This window comes from Hippichthys cyanospilos, chromosome 4 (assembly GCF_059441005.1).
Source record: "Hippichthys cyanospilos isolate Australia breed blue-spotted pipefish chromosome 4, RoL_Hcya_1.0, whole genome shotgun sequence".
Classification (NCBI taxonomy): Eukaryota; Metazoa; Chordata; class Actinopteri; order Syngnathiformes; family Syngnathidae; genus Hippichthys; species Hippichthys cyanospilos.
In genome coordinates, this window is record NC_142372.1 from 23,177,797 (window position 1) to 23,201,246 (window position 23,450).

The window sequence follows — 23,450 nt, forward strand, 5'->3', positions numbered from 1 at the left end:
TGAGTCTACTTTCATAAAATACTTTATGAATGACATTCAAATTGCTAATTACCTGCTTTTTCATGTAAGGCAGTGCTTCTTAATTATGTTTTATGAAGCCCCTCTCATGGAAAGAAAATATTTCGTGCCCCCTCGACTCCTGCAGTGACTATAAAAGACATAATTATCAGTGACCATGGTATACGTTTACCTTATATTGTTTCCTTTTTTTAAATACACAAAAGATGAAATACTTTATGAATGACATTCAAATTGCTAACAACCTGCTTTTTCATCTAAGGCAGTGCTTCTTAATTATGTTTTGTGAAGCCTCTCTCATGGAAAGAAAACATTTCGTGCCCCCTCGACTCGCTGCGGTGACTATAAGAGACATAATTATCAATGAACATTGTATACGTATATCTAAAATTGTATCATTTTTAAAATACACACACAAAAAAAGCCATTTAAATCATCTGTGGTAATGCCAATGTTAACTTTACTTATAAAAGCATTTATATAGGTTGCAGTTTATTCAGAATCTGAAAAAAAGCAGGCGTGATGTGCATCAAAGTGCCTAAAATAAATATTTCAATCCTTATTCAAACTAGAAATATTTTTAACCAACTGAACCGTTTGATGCTGTGTAAAAAAATACGTTATAAGTTGATCTGGCACAATAACACCAATATCTTAAATATTTTAAACTGAGGAAAATTTCATAAAATATTATGATGACCCCCCCCCCCCCCTCCAAATTACATTAATCATTAACGTAATTTAGAAAAATAAATAAAATAAATCTATGGTTGTTGGAGTTGAAAGCGGTTGAAAATGTTTAGAAAGCCAGCACTGACCTTGACAATGAGAGCAGCACTGCGTCACCTGGTGTCGTTGATATGTAATTACACTTTGTGGCGCAAAAGCACCCCCATCGCCTCCCATTGCATTGTGCTACCTTCAGTATTTGAGAAGGAATTACTCAAGGAATGCCCAAAGATGTTACTAAACGAGTAGTGATGGCAATTTGGCACAGAAGCTTCAAATCCTGCTTCAAAATGGTGATTGACGTTTCAACTGAACCACTGGTTCAGAGTTCGCTTCAAAATCACATGACATAAGTACCAATGTCTGCTTCATTTCCCGAACGAATCACTCATTGTGGTTCACGTTCAAATCAGGTGATTCACTGACACGTGAGTGGTTTAGACAATTCGAATTTGAGCGTCTCATGACTTTATAATGACTTTAGAAATGCACAATTGGCTTTGCTGTCCTCGTGTGCTGTTGAGAAGTTCCAAAATGTATTACATTCATTTCATCATCGGTTCCTTGTGAGCTAGTATTTTCCAAATGTGAAGTAATGAGTAAAAAACAAACCGATTCAGTCCAAAACGTGTTCAAATAATAATTTCTTAATAATAATAATAATCTTAATAATAATAATAATCTTAATAAAAATATATGCGTGTTCGCATTGAACAAATCTTTATTGTTAATAGGATTCAAATTCAGCTTTTGCGTGTCTATCAGAAGTTATTCAAAGGAACGATTAAAGTGTTTGTTTCTACTAGGTGTTGATTCTGAATAAAAGATCTCAGACGTAATCAAACATTGGTGTTTAATATCATTTCTATTGCTTTGACATAACCTTGAATCGTTGTTTTTAAATGTCTTTTAATACCACATGCTATAAACATCATTTTTAGACACCATTTTCACAGTTTAACGTTCCTTTTTGCACCGTGCAACACATTTGACCAGTATCTGTGAAGCACTTTCATTCCGGGGGAATAGACTGACCAGTCGTAATGTATTTTTACAATGATTGGTCTTTTTGATTTTGAGCAACATTTTGGATAAGTAAGTAGTGTTTACAAGACTAAGAGGAGACAAAGGCCGACGAAAGAAGCATGATTAGCTGTTGATGGCGCCGTATTCCATGCCATTGCCTATCTTTGTTCTCTTCATGCATGGGTGGAGAGACTCATAGCTTGATTACTTTTCCCTATGAATGGCTAGGCGTGATGTCATCTCAATTTTCATATTGTGCTTTGTTAGAGGAAGCAATCCACACAAATTATTTGTACCCACGCCTCAATTCCAACAAGAGATTCATGCACAAATGTGAGGTAATGTGAGGTGAAGCTTCGTACTCGTGGATGTGAGGGCATTATAAAATACACTTTGCACTCACAGGTTTTAAATATGTAGTCACAAGAGAAAAAAAATAAAACCCAAAACATTTTGACTAGTCACAAGAAACAACACTTACAATTTTGATTCACAGGTTCTCATTTGAATAAATAAAACAAATTAAAAAATGAAGTCCAGCGACATGACTTTTGTCAGGAATGGTCGAGATCTTTATCAGGCTTCTGTTGAGCTTGTTGATGAGCTGATCATTTGAATGAGGTGTGTTGAAGAATGGAACCTTTAAAAAAATGAAGGTTCACGGCTTTCGACGACTGAGTTTGGACACCCCTGCTGTATACACTACTGTCAAATGGAACAGGATTTGAAGTGTTTTTTTTTTTTTCATTTACCTATAAGGATGATGACGATAATACTGATGAAGATGATAGCCCAGGGCTCATATGTGCTCCTATCAGGCTATCACACACAGTGAATAGTCCACCAGGGCTTCTTCATCTTTGTCATTAAAAGTTTTGTTGACATAGAGGAGTATTACTCTTCACACATACATTGTCATTGGGTAGCTACTGTAAAACTGTTAGAGCAGCAGCCCAAATATCTAATGTATTACAAATGTGAAAAAGCAAATGTTACTATCAGTCGTAACAATTGAAAAATTTTGAAAAGGAACACTTTTTAAAACGTTTTTCACTCTATCTTCGACACTGCACCTTTTGCAGTGAAGACCACGAAAAATAATTTATTCAACGAACCCGAAAGTCTCGCGGTGTTACAATTCAGACATCTTGCATTTTGTTTCGTCTGCTTTCAAAAAATTTGTTCTTTAACTAAATCGGTGATTTTAAGTGCCTCTGATCATCCCGTGTTTTTTTTTTTTTTCGGACAAGAAGCGGCTGCAGGGAGCCTCGCGTGCTTAGCCTGCCGCGTGTCGACTCTCTCTCCCAGCAAAAACCCTGTGGGCTCTCCTGACGTATTGTGCGTCATCACCGTTGCTGTTTTGTTATTTTGCTCCGTTGAGGAAACATGGCAACTCCCGCTGCGGTCAATCCTTCCGGTAAGTCAGCAGCCTCTTTCGCATCTTGGCCGATTCTATTGTGTTAAAGCCCAGGTTGGAGACGAGAGTTGACGAATACGCGTTTTGTTGAGCCTGTGCGAGAAGAGGAGGGCTAAAACCGCCGCAGGCCGCCACAGCCTAGCTGCTCCAGCAGCATCCATCCCCTTCCCCCATATCGTGCGGTCGTTCGCAAGCGGGGCTTTTCTGTGCAGCTATGCTCTCTCTTTTGATCAGAATGAGTTGGTCGTAGCGCAAAGTAATGCTTTAACATGGATTCATCGCGTCCTTCTGCTTATCCCTCGCGTTATTTTCGCTTGCGCTTTGCTTTCCTCACTCTCAGTGGCACAAAGATTATTTAGCATATTACCCCACTGCGGTGCACTTGTTCGCGTGCGTTGGCTTCTGTGAATCATCTGTGATTTACAGAAATCCAATCGACTAGTCGCATTTCTACCCTGTTGATTTCAGAATAGCGAGTGTATAATTGTTTAAATCCAGAGGTTTGTAAAAAAAAAAGAGAAAAATAAAATAACCTGCAATGGCTTTGTTTAAATTAAAGACGCGCGCGACAGCACTTGTCACACCACAATATTTTATTGAAGTCCTTCTTTAAATTGGCGAATTATAATCATGTCACAAAATACCATGTTATTTCAATAAGTCCATTTATTAGTACACGGATAGTCCTGCGCCTCCTAGTTTGAGCAAGGGTGACGTCAAAGGCGTTGAAACGACTACAAAATACGGCAGCGATTCCAAAGCCCGATCAAAGATGACATTATTTTACAGTAATTCTACTTTTTTATCCACCTATATGAGATGTACACATGTGATTGATTTCTTCCGATTGCTGAAGCAAACAGCTGTTAAGAAAAATATTATTATAGATAACTTGTTTACAGTGAAACCACAGAAATGTTGGATTTATTTAGAAATGTTGGAGGGCACAAGTGTCAATCGTAGGTTGGGGAGCCAAATATGACCAGGCAAATTTTATGTGGCCTGTGAAATTAATTCATATGTGTCAACAAGTAATAAATAGTAATAAATATAATAAATAAATATTGGTTTCAAAATTTTTTTATTACGCTACAGTTACTTAACAATTATACTTGAATTCCGATTTACAAACTAATAATCCATCAATTTGTCGGGTATACAAAATGTAATAATATGAGATCTTTCAACAGTTATTTGGTTTCATCGTTGTAACTGGCGTAATATAACTGTTCAAAAGAGATGTGTGATTAACTATTTGCCTTTATTAGTTATAGCTTAAGAGTAGGAGTCTAAATTGTGTGAGCATGAAACATGTTCCTTTGACAACAAATCAACAATTTGTGGGTTTGAATATTTTTATGACTAAAACCTGTTAGTGCAAAGTCTTTTCAGTACACTACTCCTACGACTACGAAGCTTCATTACACACGACCACATCTGTGCACAAACCTCTCATGTAGATTGCCACCTCTGGGTGTGAAACACAATATGCAAATTGGATGACAAGACAAGCTGTTCATAGGAAGAGTAATTGAGCTGCGAGTCCACCAGCAAGACGAAGATGGCTCACGTCAATGGCATGGAAAACGGAGCTTTCAACAGCTCATAAAGCTTCAATGTTAAGGATGATGTTGTAATTTTTGGGTTGGGATTTGTTGTTTTTCTGCTCTTGTGGGCTTATGTTCTAGTTTCTTATGTTTCTGTCCTCCACGCGTCTGCCTTTTCTTGCCTGTGTACTTGTTAGAATGATTTCGTCCACCTGTCTGCTTACCTGCCCCATGTGTCAACCAGTCAGGTTCCCCTGCATTTTGTGCCTGTCCAGCTGTTTTGCGTTCTCCTAATTTAGTGTGAGAGTATTTAAGTCCCAATTTAGTTCTGTTAAGTTGTTGGGTGATTGTCTTAATGTCATACTGCCAGATTGTCCTTCTGTTTCTAGTTGAAGTTATCATCTGAGTTACCCTCCCAAGTAGTGATGGATTGATGAGGCGTTATGGAGCGTGTTGGCACACTGACACAGTGTGTTGATACTGTGTTGATATTGTGTCATCAAATACTGACACGTGCTGGATGTTAAAAATCCCTGCAGGCAACCCACTTGACAAAGTGAACTGACCTAGTGTACACCAGGGGCGTCACTAGACCTGAGAAATTAGGCATTATGACATATTATTTTAAGTATTACATATAATGAATGAGCTTATGTTAAATTTAATAGATTGTTTTTAGGTAAATGTTTATAGTTAAATGTTAATTCGCCCAACGCAAGTCAATGGGACTTGTTGGAATAGGAAAGAAGGATTTGTGGGAAAAGGATAAACATTTAGAAAAAGTAAAACACATTCAGTCCTCTCGTGAATATGTAGAATAATATGAAATTGGAAGTATCAAAATCGAAAAACAACTTATTCATCTGAGAAGTGAAGGAAGTGTGAGTACCACCGTACCAAGCAGCCATTTGTTGTCTGACAGATAACATTCGAATTGAGAACAAATGGGACTGTCTCCCATTAGGAATGACATAGATACAATTCTAACTGACAACGAATGCGACTGTTTTCCCATTGGGAATGAATGTTGAATTGGTTTGAAAAATATGGAATTATGGAATAAAATATATGCAATGTGTAAATTATTGGAATATTGGGTGCGATAACACGCTCACAAGGCAGTGAAGCAACCGTGTGATTTGACTCTTCAGCAGCTGCGTCATATTGACAGATGCACTTTCTTATAAACACAGTTTGGCGTGTTCTTGCTATGTCGACACAGTTCATGACATGGTCACGTGAATGTCTTCAAGCGGTACACGCACCGATACAGTGGTCGTTCTATGAGTTTGGCACATGAGCCGGCGCGTCGGTGTTGTGAGCCATCACTACTACCAAGTATCGCCTGTCTACCTTTGCTGTTTTCCGTGAGTTAGTTTCAGTTTTGAGTTTTGTTTGTACCTTGTATTTATTTGTGCCAGTTGTTTCTTTTCTCAGGTTGTGTTTAAACCACCATTTTTTCGAGCCACAACCTCCCAGCCTTTGGGCATTTTTTGGGGTGCACTACCTTCCCCGACTCTCTGACTACACCATGCCACGGCGTGACAGATGTATGCTCATTTCAGTGATGGCCAAATGAAGCTTGTGTGGGCCATTTGGCGGAAAAAGAAAAAATTAATAAAAATAAAACAAAATAAACAAAACAGCAAACAAACTATTTCTACCTCTAGGTGTCAGGATTACCTAAGGCAGGGGTGTCAAACTCAATTTCATCTGTCAGAGATCGACTGGAAATGACTGTGAAGTCAAATAAATTTTAAGTGTTTGTCACACACTGACCTAGTTTTGAAATCATATTTGTAATAACAGTTTTGTTTTGTTTTTTTTCCTGGCCACATTTTTAAAAGTTGAAGACAACTTGCAAGTTTGGTATTTTAGCCAGAAACTTTATTTCAATAAAACATTTCGCGGGCCACATAAAATTATTTGGCGGGCCGGATCTGATCCCAGGACCTTGAGTTTAACACCTTTGGCCTAATTTATGGGTTACTATGACTCAGTTTTCATCCCTGTTGTGTGATTATGTTTTTTAATGTAATCTTTCTTTACAATACTGTAATAATTCTTTTTTCAATATAACAATAGGTGGCACAGTGGAAAAGTGGTTACCACATCCACCTCGCAGTAAAGCCACCTCTTGGGTTTGATACTGTCTCCAGCCTGGGTAGAGTTTGCATGTTCTCTCCATGCCTTTTTAGCTTTTTCCCTGGGTTTCTCCCACAATCCCCAAAACATGGATGGCAGGTATGTCTGACACTCCAAATTGCCCTTAGATGTTTTTGTGAGTCTGAGTGGTCGTTGGTCTCTATGTGCCTGTGATTGGCTGGCAACCAGTTCAGGGTGTCCCCTGCCTACTGCCCATTGACTTTTAATGATCAATTAACAACAAGAAAATCATATACAATTCAACATTCCAAATAAGAACATCAACATCAAATAAAAATAACATATTGTAACATTTAAATAAATATATGTAATTAATGATAGACTTCAACAAACTAGAACAGGGTTATCCATACTCAATCTTCGAGGGCTGTTGTCCATGTTTTCCAGGTTTCTCTCCTCAGGTGTGTCGGGTTAAAAAAAAAAAAAAGCTGGAAAACATGCAACTTAGAAGAAATGCTAGGAATCTTTGCTTTTCTTGTTGTTTACAAGCCCTGTCGTGATGGTTCTTGCAGTATATTTTGTCGTGTTCTTTCATTTTTATGTTTGTTTTTGTTTATTAAAACTTTTTTGTGATTTCTGCATTTCTTTGCTTTCATTTTGTTTTTGTGATTGCATGCTTTTTTGCTGCCGTTTTGTTATTTTTTAAATTTGTTGGCATTTTTTGGTGTGCAGTTGTTTTTTGTATGTTTGTTTGTCTCATGCCTGTGTTTGTAGTGTTCTGCCAGATGCAGTGCCAGTGAAAATACATTTTGACTAAAATATTTTTTTCTAGAGGCTTATTTTTAAACAAATTATATAAAAGCACATTTATTACAATAACAAACATTTACCATGCACGATAATATATATCTACTGTATATAAATGCACAATATTTCAAAAAGTGATTGATTTGAAACGAACTACTAGCGAGTGATAGTATTTTATTTTAAAGCAATCATTCAACTGCTATATGTATTATTAATTAATAGTACTGTGTGGATTCTGTTATTTTGTGTGGAAGATGGTTCGCTTTCTTGGCCCAAACTTTAGCTTGATAGACTGCTCGCGTCCTACCTCGAGCGATCTCAAATTAAACGCTCCGTAAGAGTAGCATAAACATGATAGCCGCTGTAGTTAGCTGCCGTAGCTAACTTAGAGTGGTACTGAAGATGACAAATTAGGAAGTGGATGTGATTGGCTGTGGCAGCCAAAGAGTATGAGTCACATCGAGAGGGGGCTTCCACGGCAGGCTGCAAATTGCTCGTTAAAGGGAGAGTGTGTAAGATTTAGGCCATTATTCATTACGGACAGCAGGAGGTGCTGCAGGTGCTTCATTTACCATTGTCCGTAGCTATAACAAGCATGGCCGCCTCCGGATAAGTGCCACTGTCCCTTTAAGGCAGATGATGTGGCAGGAGGAAACAAAACGTACCGGTTTTGTCAGATATGGACAGTTTTAAATAACGGTGACTCAAAATTACGATTGTTTTTTTGTTTTTTTTTCATGGAAAAAGCACTGAAAATGTGAAAGATGAAGCACGAAGTGGCGAGGCTTCACTGTATAGGCAGGTGCACTGATTTTAGACTGGGAATGTAGTGTAACTGTAGGATTAGCTCCAGCTGGCTGTCACTCAGATCCAATTAGTGTAAGAGCATGTGAGACATGACATGTAAAATCACCTAATGAGGTTTGAATGCTAATCTGTAAGAAAAATGATTTTGGTCCTTTAAAGTAGTGGTCCCCAATATTTTAAATTTTGAAAATAAGAAATGTCCACCTGTGGCTTTATGTATTTCGCACTGCTTGGCAATGTCTTGTGACAGCTGTAAAAAAGAAAGGCCACATGTGAGCGACCAAAGAGGAAGTTAAAAAAAAAAAAAAAAAAAAGGCTGGCAAGGGTTAGGGTGTCCTATCGCCCATAAATAGCTGGAATAGGCACCAGCAAGCCAGCGAACCTAGAGAGGATAAATAGCTATCGAAAATGAATGGATGGATGAAAGCTGTATTTTTTTGCACTACATGATATCCTGCACTACATTATTAGCACCATTGTCTCTGTTTGTAGTTTATTGCTAATTATTTTTGCTCAATTATGGAATGTCGTCCGTCTGCTGCTCGGGGAAGTGAACAGAATGAGAATTTCATTGTATGGTACAACTATACTGTACATATGACAATAAAGCTCTTGAATCTTGAGTACTTTTTTCAGTGTTGTAATGGAAGAATGGATGATTTATGCCACTTTATTGCATATTCTGAGATTTTGAAAATGCATTTATGGTTTTCATTGTCTCAGGTCAGGATGATTCTTGCTCTTGAAGAAACATTAAAATGTCATCTGCGTGAAATGAGATTTTGTGTTTCGTGTTTGATGTTGTAATGCTCTTAACGAGGGAAGTTTGATGAATGGCTGTTGCAAAGGTGGCTATTATGGTGTCTTTTTGCTGTAAAGATGATAGATGAAGTTGAATAAATGGCAAGTATTGCTAGATGTTGATCTGATGTGTTCTGATCACGCGCGCTCCGCATGCTAGTTTAGACGATGCTGATTTTAAGGGAAAAACGGAGTCTGAAATGGACTGCTTGTACTGTTTATACAGTAAGGGCTAATATTGAGGATTTTGGATGCAATCTGATACAGTTCAGTACTGTTTGACTGACACCAGACTGATCAATCTATCTAATCTGCTATCAATATCGGATTCGGACACCTTGCTGTCTGCTGAAAATGAAATCACATGCGCTTAAGACTCAGGTAACCGCCAGTAACGCTGGTTCGGGTCGTGTAACATTGTAATATTATTCATATTAATTAGAGATAATATGGTAACATTGCTGAAAATGGCTAAAATCAGTAGACTATCCTTTTGTTGTTTAAAAACAGTTATTGCCATTAATTCTTAAATAAGGTTTGATGTTTATTGTTTCAGAAATGGGCAGTGAGTTGCCAGGTACAGTAGTGATGCCGGGGGCAGTTGGTTCCGGTCCAGTAAGGATGGGAGGTTCTGTGCCAGGCCGTGGTGGCAAGAGAAGATCAGGCGGGTGAGTATGTCTCTTATTGTCTTCCAACAGAGTGCTGAAACGCCTCCACCCTAGATTAGCGTGCAAGAAAACAATAAGCAAATACAGTATGCAGTGTAACACATTATGCAATATAAACAATATAGGCTTGATTGCCTGAATGTTTGCATGAGCAAAATTGCTGATCACTTTATATTGTTTGTTCTGGGTGGCATGTGTGTCAATAGGTGATTTAAGCATGAGGAGTGTGATTTAGCAACTTTCCAATTTTGTGGAGCTTTTATTGTTTCATGTTTGTTTTTCGCGGGGCGGTAGTCTTTGCAGGTTAATTCCAGGGACCTGAGGCAAGTCTTTTTTACTTAACAACACTAATAGGACATTGTTAACAATTGTTATTGTTTTATACACCAACGTTTTTAGTTTTTGCCAGATCTTTGTACTTGAGATTTGCAATCTTTACCAAGTAAATACTGATATTAAGTACTTTTAGGTTCATAAAATATTACGGTATTTTAAATCATTTCGTCTTAATGAGGTTCATAAAATATTACGTTATTTTAAATCATTTCGTCTTAATGACTTAATTTGTCATTTTCAACAAAACCTTTTTTGTTTATGCTCTTAACCCTGCCGTAGAATAAAGTTCACCAGTTATCATAAATTCAAAATGAATAATAAAAGGCATTTGGGCAAGCGGACATGGTTTGATTGGAATCAAATGAAATGAAACTAGAATTAAAAATATGCAAAAATAAAAAATTGTCTTCCCTCGTGAGCAGCTCTAGAAAAGGGATGGATGGATATTGCGTCTCGTGAGGGAATTGCCCCCATCAAGGTTGCATGTGTGTAACTATTATTATTTATAATGCCTATGTGCAGTGGTTTAAGTGGGAAAAAATACAAGTTTTACTTCTGAAGCATATTTAACAAGAGCATGGTCAACCAAAGTGCTGTACAGTAAAATAACATTGCAAATAAAAACACATAAAAAAATAGAACAAGCTGAAACCCAGATAAAATAGCAGTACAATGATGATATTAATTTTGAAAGTGTATTAGAAGCGAGCGAAAAAAAGTGGGTTTTTAACTCTTTCAGTGCGATGGATGAGAATTTTCGTAATGTAAAATACTTAGGTTCTGTGCCAATGACAAGACTACAACTACAACTACATGTTGTTTCAAACAGTGATTACTAAAGAATAGAACAAGGTAGAATCTTACTTTCTTTTTCTAGGAAGAGAATGGAATCCAATCTTTCACGTGGTACCCCCTATGTGTACATGGACATAGCAGACAATATTTTCTCGACCTTGAAATATCCTGAAATTAAAATGCTCACAACCGGGTGGCATTCTAGGGGTTCTCTGTTCGGCTAACACTTTGCACTGAAAGACTTAAAGAAATTCAAAACCACAGCGGATCTGACAGACAGAGGCAAGCTATTCCAGAGCCCTGGGCTGGCTGCTGCAAAGACTCAGTCACCATGAGTCTTTAGCCTGGTTTTAGGCGGACCCAGCAGCAGCTAGTCAGCAGACCGTAGGGCTCAAACCGGGGTGTGATAGTGTAGTGCTGGAGTTCGTCTGAGAAAAGGGGGGACCGGGCCTTCTAGGGCTTGAAACGTAATCAATAATATTTTAAAATAAATTCTAAAGTGAGCAGGTAACCAGTGGAAAGAGGCTACCACTGGAGTTATGTGTGCGTATTCGACTGTTTCAAATCTCAAATTTATTTGGATCTACCTCTTGAGATGAACTATCTCATTTTCGAGGGCATCCAGCATACAAATACACTAAACCAGTTGTTCCCAAAGGGGGTCCGTGAAGTAATTTGGGTTACTAATAAAAAATACATATATTTGTGTAAATTTCATTTTATTTTCTATTAAATGTGAAAGTATTCATGACTCTTCAATAAAACAATCAATTCAACCAGTTTCATATATGTTTAAATATGTAACAATTTAGAAAGTTGTGAAAATGCGTTTGGTGTCTACAATTGCTTGCTCATGAGGCAATGAAGCCAGCAAAGCTAAAGCGGCATAAAATAAATAAATGATAAATACATTTGGTTTGATTTATTGACCTTATAAACACAGTACACATGGGGGAAAAAAAAATCAAGAACAGAAAAACAATAAACAATAGATATAGCAGTCTGGTAGTTTACATGTTCGTTTTATAATGCTGTTTTTGACTACTGTAAATAATTTGGCAGCAACCTGTTTGGGGGAAATGGACCCAGTTTGTTATGAGGAGGCGTGCAATTTACAGTTTTTATTTTCTAAAGTTCAGTATGGCTGAAAAGTAACAAATATAGTTGTTGCCAAATCGAATCTGTTGGTGAATAAAAAAGGCAATTATGTTTGGCTTGAATAACTTTCTTGTTTTGTTTGCGCAAACATTTGCAAATACGGGTCCTTGAAAAATTTGCTTTCTAAACACGGTTCCCTGACTCCAAAAGTTAAAGAACCCCTGCTCTACCGGACTATATGAGATCTATTAACTTGTTTCATTTATGTAAGTAATTTGTTGTAACTTATATTTTATAGGCTTATATACCATGCTTCGACTTATATATATTTTGCTCCACTTGGGTACAGATGTCATGACAACAGTGGAAAACTGTTGAGGGCAACCTCTCACCCCAGGCAGCTGCTCAACTAAGGGATGGGTGTGGTAACAAATCTGTGCTGAACTGTCAGATAATAATCATTTGGTTGTCTCAGCCTGAGGCAATACAGTGACCACATTTTTATTTATTTTTTACTAGAGCAAGTATTGATTTTGTGGGGCATGGCACCAATTTGTGAAATGCGTGAATTGAGCCTCGAATTCTAGATTCTACTTTCAATTGTATTTAACAATATGTACCCTAATTATTTTCAGCATCAGCAGCCTTTAACTACTTATCTAGCTAGTTAAGTAAATGTAACACATCTTTGCATCTCCAAAAAAAACTACTACTACTACACAATATTTAGACTTTTAGCGATTAGAATTGGTCACCAAATGCAATGCACATCACACTCATTCAGTGTGCATTCTGCACTACTGTACTGTATGTACTAGCTGCAATTTCGCCTACACATTACTCTATTATTCATAGTTGGTTCTACATATATGGTTATACATTTTATTTAGTATCTATATAATAGGGCGGCGCAGTGGTAGAGTGGTTGGCACATCCGCCTCTCAGTTCAATCCCAGCTCACTTCCTCCTTCTTGTGTGGAGTTCTGTTCTCCTCATGCCCACGTTGTCTTTCTCCGGTGGCTCCGACTTCCTCCGACACTCCAAAACATGCATCGTAGGTGTATTGGACACTCCAGATTGCCCTTATGCGTAATTGTCATTATGAATAGTCGTTCGTCTCTGTGTGCCTTGCATTTGGCTGGCATCCAGTTCAGGGTGTCCCCTGCCTACTGCCTACTTGCATGTATAAGCACCAGCAAGCCAGTGACCCTGGTGAGGATAAGTGGCTATAGAAAATGAATGGATGGATCTAAATAATAATGTAACTCCCTCGTAGGCACGACAAGCACAAGTGGTTTTCTTTGACTGGTTTAATTCAGCTTGTCTTCGTCAAACCGTGAAAATTGTACGAATAATAATAAACTTAAATGACGTACAATAACTGGTAACAGACAACATATGGCATAACAAAATAACATGCTGCCGCTTGTGAGGGAAATGATGTACTTTTAGTCTATTTATAAATTGTAAGTTCTCCTTGTTGATTTCTCCTTTCCCGCTGTTTTGACTGTCCAAACTCGTAAGTGCGCGCATGCAAAGGCGAAGTAAACATTCCAAACATCGCGAGATTATACCATCAACTAACTCTGACATAATTATATACAAACGTAAGCATGTCAACAACTCGACTACACATTGTAAAATGCAAAATATGCATAAAAATGAACAATATAAACAATGAATTTAAACAATGAAATTGAAACTATTTTGCCTACAATTACAAATAATGATAATATTAACAATACAAATAATTACAATTAATAATAATGATGACGACAACGATAATGACAACTAGTGTAGATTTGTGCAAAAAATAACATTACATCGGCCGAAATGTGACATAAGAGGTATCGACCTATCGCCAGCGATGTATAGGGCGAACATCATAGTTGCTAAGCAGGACTACCAACTGGAAAGGTTTACATAGAACCCCGACATAGCATATACATAACTATTTTGTCACCTGAAATTGTTTAAAGGAAGAAAAAAATAATACAAATATGAAGAAAATATTAATGTCGTTCAGCATCTTTCTGGTGGTTGTTTTGGCTAAGATGCAGACGTCAGAGAGGTGATAATAGGGGTCGTACCTGATACCGGTCACATTGACCATGCCGCTTAGTATTGAATGTTTTATTTATTTATTTCTTATATTTTTGTGCTGACAAACTCATTGGACTGTGAACCACACGGGATGCCTGTCTGGTTGCGACATGTGAATGAACCTCTTTTTGAAGAAAACCCCAGTGTCATCATGATTTATTGTCCCCCTTTTTCATGAACGCGGTGAGACGGTCAGGTAAAATGATTTGGCTAATTCAACTCGAAAGACGAGTTTGTTCATTTGCATCAACCAAAAAAATATTAGAACTCTTCTTCCAAGTGATCTCCGCCGAGAAAGGTTCACAGCAAACTTTGGCCCCATGAGTGCTGTCTTTGCTGAGTCTTAAAATTGTTAATGCGACTTTCCTTTGCTTCTTCCTCAGAATGGACTTTGATGACGAGGATGGGGAGGGACCTAGCAAATTTTCAAGGTGAGAAAAATAAATGCATTTCTCGACTGACATTCTGAACAAATAACTGAATTGGATACAGTTCAATTTTCTAAATAATGCACATCTTCATATAACATCATATGGGTAGCTTTTTTCATTTATCTACAAATCTTCTACAGGAAATTGATAAATAACATCATTAAAATATGATTAATAAAATCATTGATACGTCAATTTATCTGAAAAGACTTATCAAAATATTACTTAAGCAATATCCTGACGTTTATAAAATGTTTGTGTGATCACTTCATAAACCATTTTATTTTCATCCATTAAGAGCACAATGGGTCATCTTTTAAATTTTGGTATGTATCTCAGTTGTTCAACTGCATTTAAATTGTCTCTACCTGTTTTCCTTTCCTTTCTTTTTATTTGTCATTTCTAAGTTCATAGGTTGTAAGTGTACAGTATTGTGCAGGAATCCCAACAGCCCTTTCTTGTATGGTGAATGGTGCCTTTTGCTGATCACACAAGGAACTGCAGTTTTAGTGTTTACCTGTTGCATTACATGAGTGAAAAGTTCCCACTGTGACTTTGTCATACCCAGTGCAAGTATGTCATTGACACATAACTCTAGACTAATATAGAAAGGAAGGAGTTGACTTGGGCACAGTGTTTGTATTGTGTAGTTGTAAGGGATGGTTATCCGTTTCGTGGTGACACACAAGCTTGCAGTAGCTTTCACATTCACTAACAGCGGGTAATTATAGAGCACAGTTTGTTCGCATGTCCACTTGTGATATTACTGCTGCAGGTCTTTTGACACTTTTAAATTAGCAGTTGTTTATTACCATAAATAATTCGCTAGTTTAAAAATCGAATATATTGTGTTGATATGACCAATGGATATTAGAGGTATGCGGTAAGTTCAATAGCAGGGAGTTGTTATAAGCATTTTTAGGGTTCAGCGTAGTTCAGATTTGAGTTTTTTAACCCACAATAACTCCCACCTGAAAAAAAGGTTGCACTGCGATAAACACAGAACTGCCTTGCTATTACTGAAGTACTCCTATTATAAGTTGCAAATCTATGTTTTTTCATTCCACCAGCTCTAGGCAACTTTTTTTTAAAGCATAGTCTTTTTACATGGTGTTTTCATCTGTCTTTGTCATCTGCCATGCACTAAAATATGTAATAAAATAAATATATTTTGGGTGATTTTGGTATTTGTATTTATGTTGATTTTTTTTTCTTTGTGTGTGTGTTCTTTTTAGGTATGACGATGATCAGATACCTGGTGGTGATAAGGAAAGGTTTGCCAGGTAGGCCAAGCCTGCGGGAGATAAAATGGATACTCAGGAATGGATATACTGAAGTTCAAACCTGCCCTGACCCGAAGTGAAGTGTAACAGGAAATCATGATGGGATTTCTACCGATTGTTAAAGTTTTAACCTTGTTAAAAGCTTACTTTATTACCTGCATTACAGCTCAGGTTGGTATTACTATAATCAGTGCTCATTTTACCTCTGAAAACAGTTGGGTTCTCGATATTTAAAGGACGTGAACAAAAACCAACAACAGATATTATATATATATATATATATATATATATATAATATCTGTTGTTGGTTTTATATATATATATATATATATATATATATATATATATATATATATATATATATATATATATATATATATATATATATATATATATATATATATATATATATATATATATATATATATATAGCCCACAACGTGATGATGGAAAAAAAAAATTCCTCCCGAAGGTAGACCTTTTGAGGACCACAGCACCAACCAGAGCAGAAGTCTCAAACTCGTGTAAACTTGCAAGCCGCAAGGAGCAAAATCTATTCCCAAGTAGGCCAGACCCCCAAAAAATTATTGTATACAGTGATATAACTTTAAAACAAAAACTTTAAATGTATTATTAATTTTTAAGACTATCCTAAATAAAGCAAGCACTACACCCCTATTAATCATAAAATATTGTCATTACTATTAATCATAAAACATTTCAAGGTTTTCATTTATTAAAAAAATTCAGCTCAATTTTGTACTGCACACAATTATCTGGCGGTCTGGTTTAAACCCATCTGCGGGCCAGAACCAGCCCGCGGGCCATAGGTTTGACACCACTAATTGTGCCGCTATATCAGTCACCTAACGCAAGGTCAATGCTGCGTCCCCCAAATTATCATCAACGCAGAGCCAACAGACCATAAGCGTCATGTTTCCTGCAGCTACCTGAAAAACATGACAATATCAATTAGCCACGTGCGCATTGTTTATGTGGAATAAATACAGTAGCAACGAATTACTATAGTGATGCGAACTCCCCCGACCGCTCGTACAGCAAATGAATATCGTTGGCTTGAAACAAAGAATAATGTTAGCTACATTAGCATGAACTTAAGACAGACTTATGTTGCCCTTGCTAGCTAGGACTTCATTTACCTCCTTCATTCCTTGCTGTTGCGGGCGAATAACATTCTAATACCCATCTGGGTGTTAGACTGTAAGTCAATTCAGAATAATAAACTTACCGATTTGTTCTTGCGATTCTCCCTATCCTGCCGATCCCCGCTGCGCTCACGGAAGGACTATCAGCTACACCAAATTACCATCTTAATTAGCCATGTGCGTATTGTTTATATCATGTCGCGTGAATACAGTAGCAATGAATAACTATCTTAAGTAGTATATGGTATGTGGACTCTGAAGTGAATTTGTTTTATTGGTGAAATTTTACCACAGTAGCATTTTCCCCAGTGAAATCTACTTGGCAATGCAGCTGATTGTATAGGAAGTCAGACAATGCTTCAAAATAAAAGGTGTGATATCAAGTAATGTATGAAATGAACAGCATTGGGACGATTTCATTTTGGAAGTTACTCCTGGAAGCTTGGTTGGGACAACGATCTCGTTGTCCTCTACTTGATCATCATGCAGTAAGGCTCATAGTGTGAGCAGCATTTATTTAGCAAAGCTGTGTTCTTTTTTTCTCGGTTAATATTTTTTTCCGCGAGATCAAAGCAAACATGGCGAACAAAGTTCTCAAAAATGTTCATAAGACATCATGTTTTGTTGAATAAAAGAGTAGCTGGATGATGATTAATATTTTGATGTCAAAAAATGATGCATCCAAGAGACGCGCGTTGATTCGAAAATATGCGTCCCCCAACAAAAATTATGCGTCTGGGACATGGAACGTGGGCAAAGTGGAGCACTGTATAATTGAAATCACTCTTTGAAAAGTAGCTTGTTTTGGCCAAACCCTTAAAACAAAACTTTTTATAGGTCCACACAGTAATTTGAATATACAGTACATGATTAGTGTTAGCTCATATTAGACTCAAGATTCAAAGTGTTTATTGCCACATGCAGAGTGTGGGCCACATGCACAGTGTAGAAACAAGTTTCTCTGTAGAATGGAATTCTTACTTTGCTGTCCACACGAATGTTGTAAAAGAAGAATAAGTACCAAGTTATTACAAAAAAAACCCCCAACAATGTAATGAAAAGTCACATAAAATAAAAAAGTGAAACATTCAACCAACTGACAAAACAAGAATTTACCATGTGTAACACAGATGTACATTTATGCTATAATTTTCTAGTGGAATTAAATTACACTCAAATGTGAACAACATTGGAATTTGTATGTTCTCGCCGTGCTCGTGTGAGTCTTCTCCGAGGACTGCGGTCTCCTCCCACATTCCAAACACATGCATGGTAGGCATAATGGACACTCCAAATTGTTCTTAGTGTGACTGGGAGTTTGAATGGTTTGTCTGTGTACCCTGTCTACAGGGCGGCTGGGATAGGCACCAGCAAGCCAACGACCCTAGCGAGGATAAGCGACAAGAGAAAACGGATTGATATGATTAATACTGTTGCTTTTTGCCTATGACAAAATGACATCCTAATTATCAAAGTCTTTCAATTCATTCAGGTTTCGGTCTGGAGCAAACACTCCAATGAGGGCAATGCTTCTCAATAATTATTTGCAAAGCCCCACTAAGGAAATAGAATATATTTCGCGTTCCCTGAGGTGACTTGAATGAGATCATTAGCTATGAAAATTATATAAATATTCTTCAAATTTAATCCCTTTTAACATTAACAAAAGGAAAAACATTTGAATCATCTTTCAGCAAATGCTAACTTTATGTTTCACTGTGTTTTATTGGTTGCAGCTTATTCTGATACTGCTTAAAGTGCATCAAAGTGCCCGAAATTAAAAAAAAAAAAAAAAAAAAGTTACTCCTTATTCAAACGAAAAACATTTTTGTCCAACTGAACTGTTTGATGCTAATAATAATAAATGTAAACTGTTTCTGAAGAAAAAAGTTTAAATCATTGCTCAGATTTTTTACGAAATCATATTATTTATAAATGTGAGTTAGAAAAAAAATGTTAACAGCGATTGAAAGAATTTAGAACTACCGCAGAAACATTGACAATGAGCGCACCTTTTCACCACCCGGTGCTGTATATGTGCAATTACACTACATCGCGCAAAGCAAAGCCCATTTACCTACGCACCCACCCTTACCATTGCATCGCGCCTCCCCAGGGGGAAGGACTGAATTAGGTACAGGCAGAATCTTGGTCAGACGGAAGGAATGGGCAAGCAGATAGATGTGGTGGGGGTCATTTGCTGCCCCTGGAGTTAATTTAAAGGAATGCAGGCTGATAGACAGGTCAGAACGAGTAAACTGACTGGACCCGGTGCACTGTGACAAAGATGTGTCTGTCCCCACTGAATTACAATATTAATTAAAAATTTACAAAACAAAACCATTAACTGTAAGTCTGCTCTGTTTATAATCTTGCACCATACATTTTATACATAGATACATACAGTAGATACATGGATACATAGATACATACATACATGCATACATACATACATGGATACATACATACATACATACATACATACATACATACACACATACCTACATACATACATACATACATACATATATACATCTGTACATACATAAATAAATAAATACACACAGACATACATACATTGTTATATACATACAGTTACTGTACATACATACACCTGTACATACATACACCTGTGCATACATAAAGTCCAGTCAAGTTGGAACATGTTCATGATGCAATAGACATCCATCCATCCATCCATTTTCTATAGACGCTTATCCTACTAAGGTCACTGGCTTGCTAGTGCCTATCCCAGCTGTCTCCAGGCAGTAAGGGGTGGAAACACCCTGCTCTAGTTGCAAGCAAACAGGGACAAACAACCATTCACACACACAATTATGCCTTAGGATGGGTAGAACACGCAAACTCCACACAGGGAGGCTGGAGCTTTGAACTGTGAGGCAGACATTCTAACCACTCTTCCTACCATGCTGCCCACAATAGACATACGGTCTTTCTCTATTAAGGAGCTAAAAGAATACAGGACACGTAGTTAGCTCCCAGCACGACGTCGACCAATGAGAGCAGGAGTGGATTACAACTCCTGCCCTCATTAGTCGATATTGTGCCAGAGCCAATCATGTGTCTTGCCGGAGTGCCTGTGAGCTGATTGACCGACTGCCTGGCCAATCAGTTGAGGATAGTACTTGGAGCATTCTCTGAGTGAAGCTCACGCGCAAACGCAGCAGACGTAGAGCAGCTATGATGAAAGAGAGTGTTTAGGAAGCTGTCATCTATAGTCCTTTTGTAATAAATTCTGCTTGTCATGTTTGGTCAACTACAGGCTCCACTCTTGTTCGACGTTTAAGGGTCGTTAGTTAGTGTTCCCTCATGATTCTTATCTATCTATCTATCTATCTATCTATCTATCTATCTATCTATCTATCTATCTATCTATCTATCTATCTATCTATCTATCTATCTATCTATCTATCTATCTATCTGCCTGTCTGTCTGTCTGTCTGTCTGTCTGTCTGTCTGTCTGTCTGTCTTTTCATTACAATAAATAAAAATGACTATACGATTGTTACCTGCCAACAGAAAATACATGTGCATTCTCCATCCTCTTGTGCTATACAAATGGTCAAAAAGGGTTTCATTGTCACGATTCATCATGCAACATTAACATTCATTCATTGCTTGTCTTTTTTTTCAATTGTATTCTCGTTGAAGTTTGATAACTGCTTTTCTGTAAAGAGAACCAGAGTAAAATTGAGCGACACAGATTTTTCAATTGTATTCTCGTTGAAGTTTGATTACTGTTTTTCTGTAGAGAGAACCACAGTGAAATTGAGCGACGCAGACGCAATAAAATGACGCAGTACATCACCGAGCTGTCAGACATGGTTCCAACCTGCAGTGCTTTGGCTCGTAAACCTGACAAGTTGACCATCCTGCGCATGGCGGTCTCTCATATGAAATCAATGCGGGGAACTGGGAACACATCCACTGACGGGGCCTATAAGCCCTCATTTCTCACTGAACAGGTACTTTCATGGAGCAACTTTGTAAACAACATGTCAACATTAAAACACAGACCTATGAAACAAAATATCTGCATGACATTTATTTCTGTGTATCTTTTTTTGTACTTATAGGAACTAAAGCATCTGATCTTGGAGGCAGCAGATGGATTTTTGTTTGTGGTGGCAGCGGAGACAGGACGTGTGATCTATGTCTCTGATTCTGTAACCCCGGTGTTGAACCATCCCCAGTCTGAGTGGTTTGGCAGCACTCTATATGACCAAGTCCACCCAGATGATGTTGACAAGCTGAGGGAACAGCTCAGTACCTCAGAAAACTCCATGACAGGTAGATGATCTTCTGCTTGTATTTTTCCATTTGTTACCGTCAATTTGTATCATGATGTTAGAGGTGAGCATAGAAATGTTCCTAGCATTTTAAAAAGGCATTACACATTACCTTTAATTAACAAACGTTGACTATATCTATGCAAATGAACTAAATCAACACATTTTATAGTGTAATAAGATTAACTTGACCGATACAAACTGTACGTGCCCTTAAGACCTTATAAAAAAAATAAGATCAAGTAATTATTTGTATAAAGTCATTTCACATGCAAGTGCATAGCGCTGCTTGCGCTCTAAATTCTTCACGTTTTGTTAAAGGCTCTTGGGAAACTGAAAATATCATCAAGCCTATGTGCTCACTAGAGGGCATCACTGTGTTATATTTGTTCCTCTGTAGGAGAGCGATGAAAACACCTTCTCTGGGGGCTTTACAGCATTTCTTTTTGCGTGTTTGCCTCAGTCTGTTGATCTGACTGCAAACCAGCAGGGACATCTAATTCACATAATTCAATAATGGCCATGAAGAGCTGTGACAGATAAAAAGTAAACACACAACTATACACATTTTATCCCTATACATACAAGCTAATACATACCCTTTGAAGTCCCGACAGTTCTCTTGGTCAATTCAGTGGAACCAAAGAAAAGTGGATTTTGGAAGCTTGCTTATCTTCTTTGCTGCTAAACTACAAAAGGAGTAAATGTTTACTAGCTTGCTTCCTCTGAAAGAAGACATGAGAACGAAGAGTGAAGTTAAATTCAGAGCAAGCTTACTTTCAAATGTACAGATGTCCCTTTATGATGACTGGCTGGTCCATTTGAATCTTTGAATGAAAACAGAAATTATCTGTTGACGTTTTTCATTCATCACTGTCTTTCAGAGGATCAGGACACGTTTGATGATGTAATCTGCTGTTATGTATTTGCCACGGTCAAGAAAGTATGCCACCACACTCACGTGCAAAGCTCCACTTAAGTTGATATTTGTAAGATGGAGCAAATTCCTTTTCCATCTGGAAGGGATCAATCCTGTTCCAATGATGATGAATCCTGGTTATGCTGCTCAGGGCTTTTATCTTCTACTTTTCTAATAGGTACACAAATGCTTCAATACGCAACCGAAGGGGGTTTTAGGGTGCACAAGGACTTTTACAGGGGGTTCAAAATGAGACGAATGACACATTTTACATAGAAACTGTACCGTTTATGTTAGGCATGTTAATTTTTTGACTCTCCCTTAGTTTAAATCAATAGCTGGCATTTTTTTTTGAAGTGACAAATTAAGGTGTTTTTCTTTCATTAAATTAATGAGAATTTAGCAGTTAAGTTAGTATTCATTCAGTATTTTAGACGAAGAGGAATTCATATGAACAAAACAGCTGTAAATAAGAAATGCATAACATCGATTTTCACTCAAATTTCTGGTAAACTAATTTGGACTTAGAGTCTACAAGAAATTATTTGAAGATAGCATAAAATAATTTCTATTTATATATATTTTTGAAGGCCATTTGTATGTTGGTTTGATCGCTGTTTTTGCATTTTCAATCAATAAAAACGCAACATTGTAATTCTGTTTCACTTATCTATGGGTGTCAATTTGACCTAGTTGAACCTTTGATCTTGATACATCAAAGAAAGTAGTATTCAAAGAGAAACACTAGGAGGCTAAAAATGATGAAAACAGGTAGAGGTTCAAAACGGCACCCTACGTTCATTTCCAAATGTTTGAAATCAGGAGCTATATTTTTCAACTACTACTTAAAGCAATCGTTTTCCTCGTGAATTGCTGGCGGTGTAAACTAACTGGGGTTCAGTGCGTATCTGGCTTGCTGATGTTGACTACATTGACAAGGTCTTGTGTAGTGGAGGCTGCCGAACGTTTACCAGCTTGCTTTAAAGACAGCCGCTCTCTTAAGCCCTTTTCACACTGCATTTGGCAGGGCGCAGCACGCCATCAAACCCATTCATTGTGTATGTGGTGTGGGACGGGGATTGA

At 37.5% G+C, this 23,450-nt stretch overlaps 1 protein-coding gene across 2 annotated transcripts in view; it reads left to right on the forward strand.

The window, feature by feature from the left end:
• The first annotated feature begins 2,953 nt into the window (after window positions 1-2,953).
• Window positions 2,954-23,450, forward strand: part of arnt2 (aryl hydrocarbon receptor nuclear translocator 2) — a 77,820-nt gene continuing 57,323 nt past the window's right edge. The window contains exons 1-6 of one of the 2 annotated variants that reach the window (XM_088412209.1): window positions 2,954-3,190; window positions 9,815-9,926; window positions 14,642-14,689; window positions 15,925-15,972; window positions 20,911-21,124; window positions 21,236-21,449. In XM_088412209.1, the coding sequence (XP_088268335.1) occupies window positions 3,160-3,190; window positions 9,815-9,926; window positions 14,642-14,689; window positions 15,925-15,972; window positions 20,911-21,124; window positions 21,236-21,449 (667 nt within the window). In that variant the 5' untranslated portion in view covers window positions 2,954-3,159. The remainder of the gene's footprint in view (window positions 3,191-9,814; window positions 9,927-14,641; window positions 14,690-15,924; window positions 15,973-20,910; window positions 21,125-21,235; window positions 21,450-23,450) is intronic. The other variant, XM_088412207.1, reaches the window with a different exon arrangement.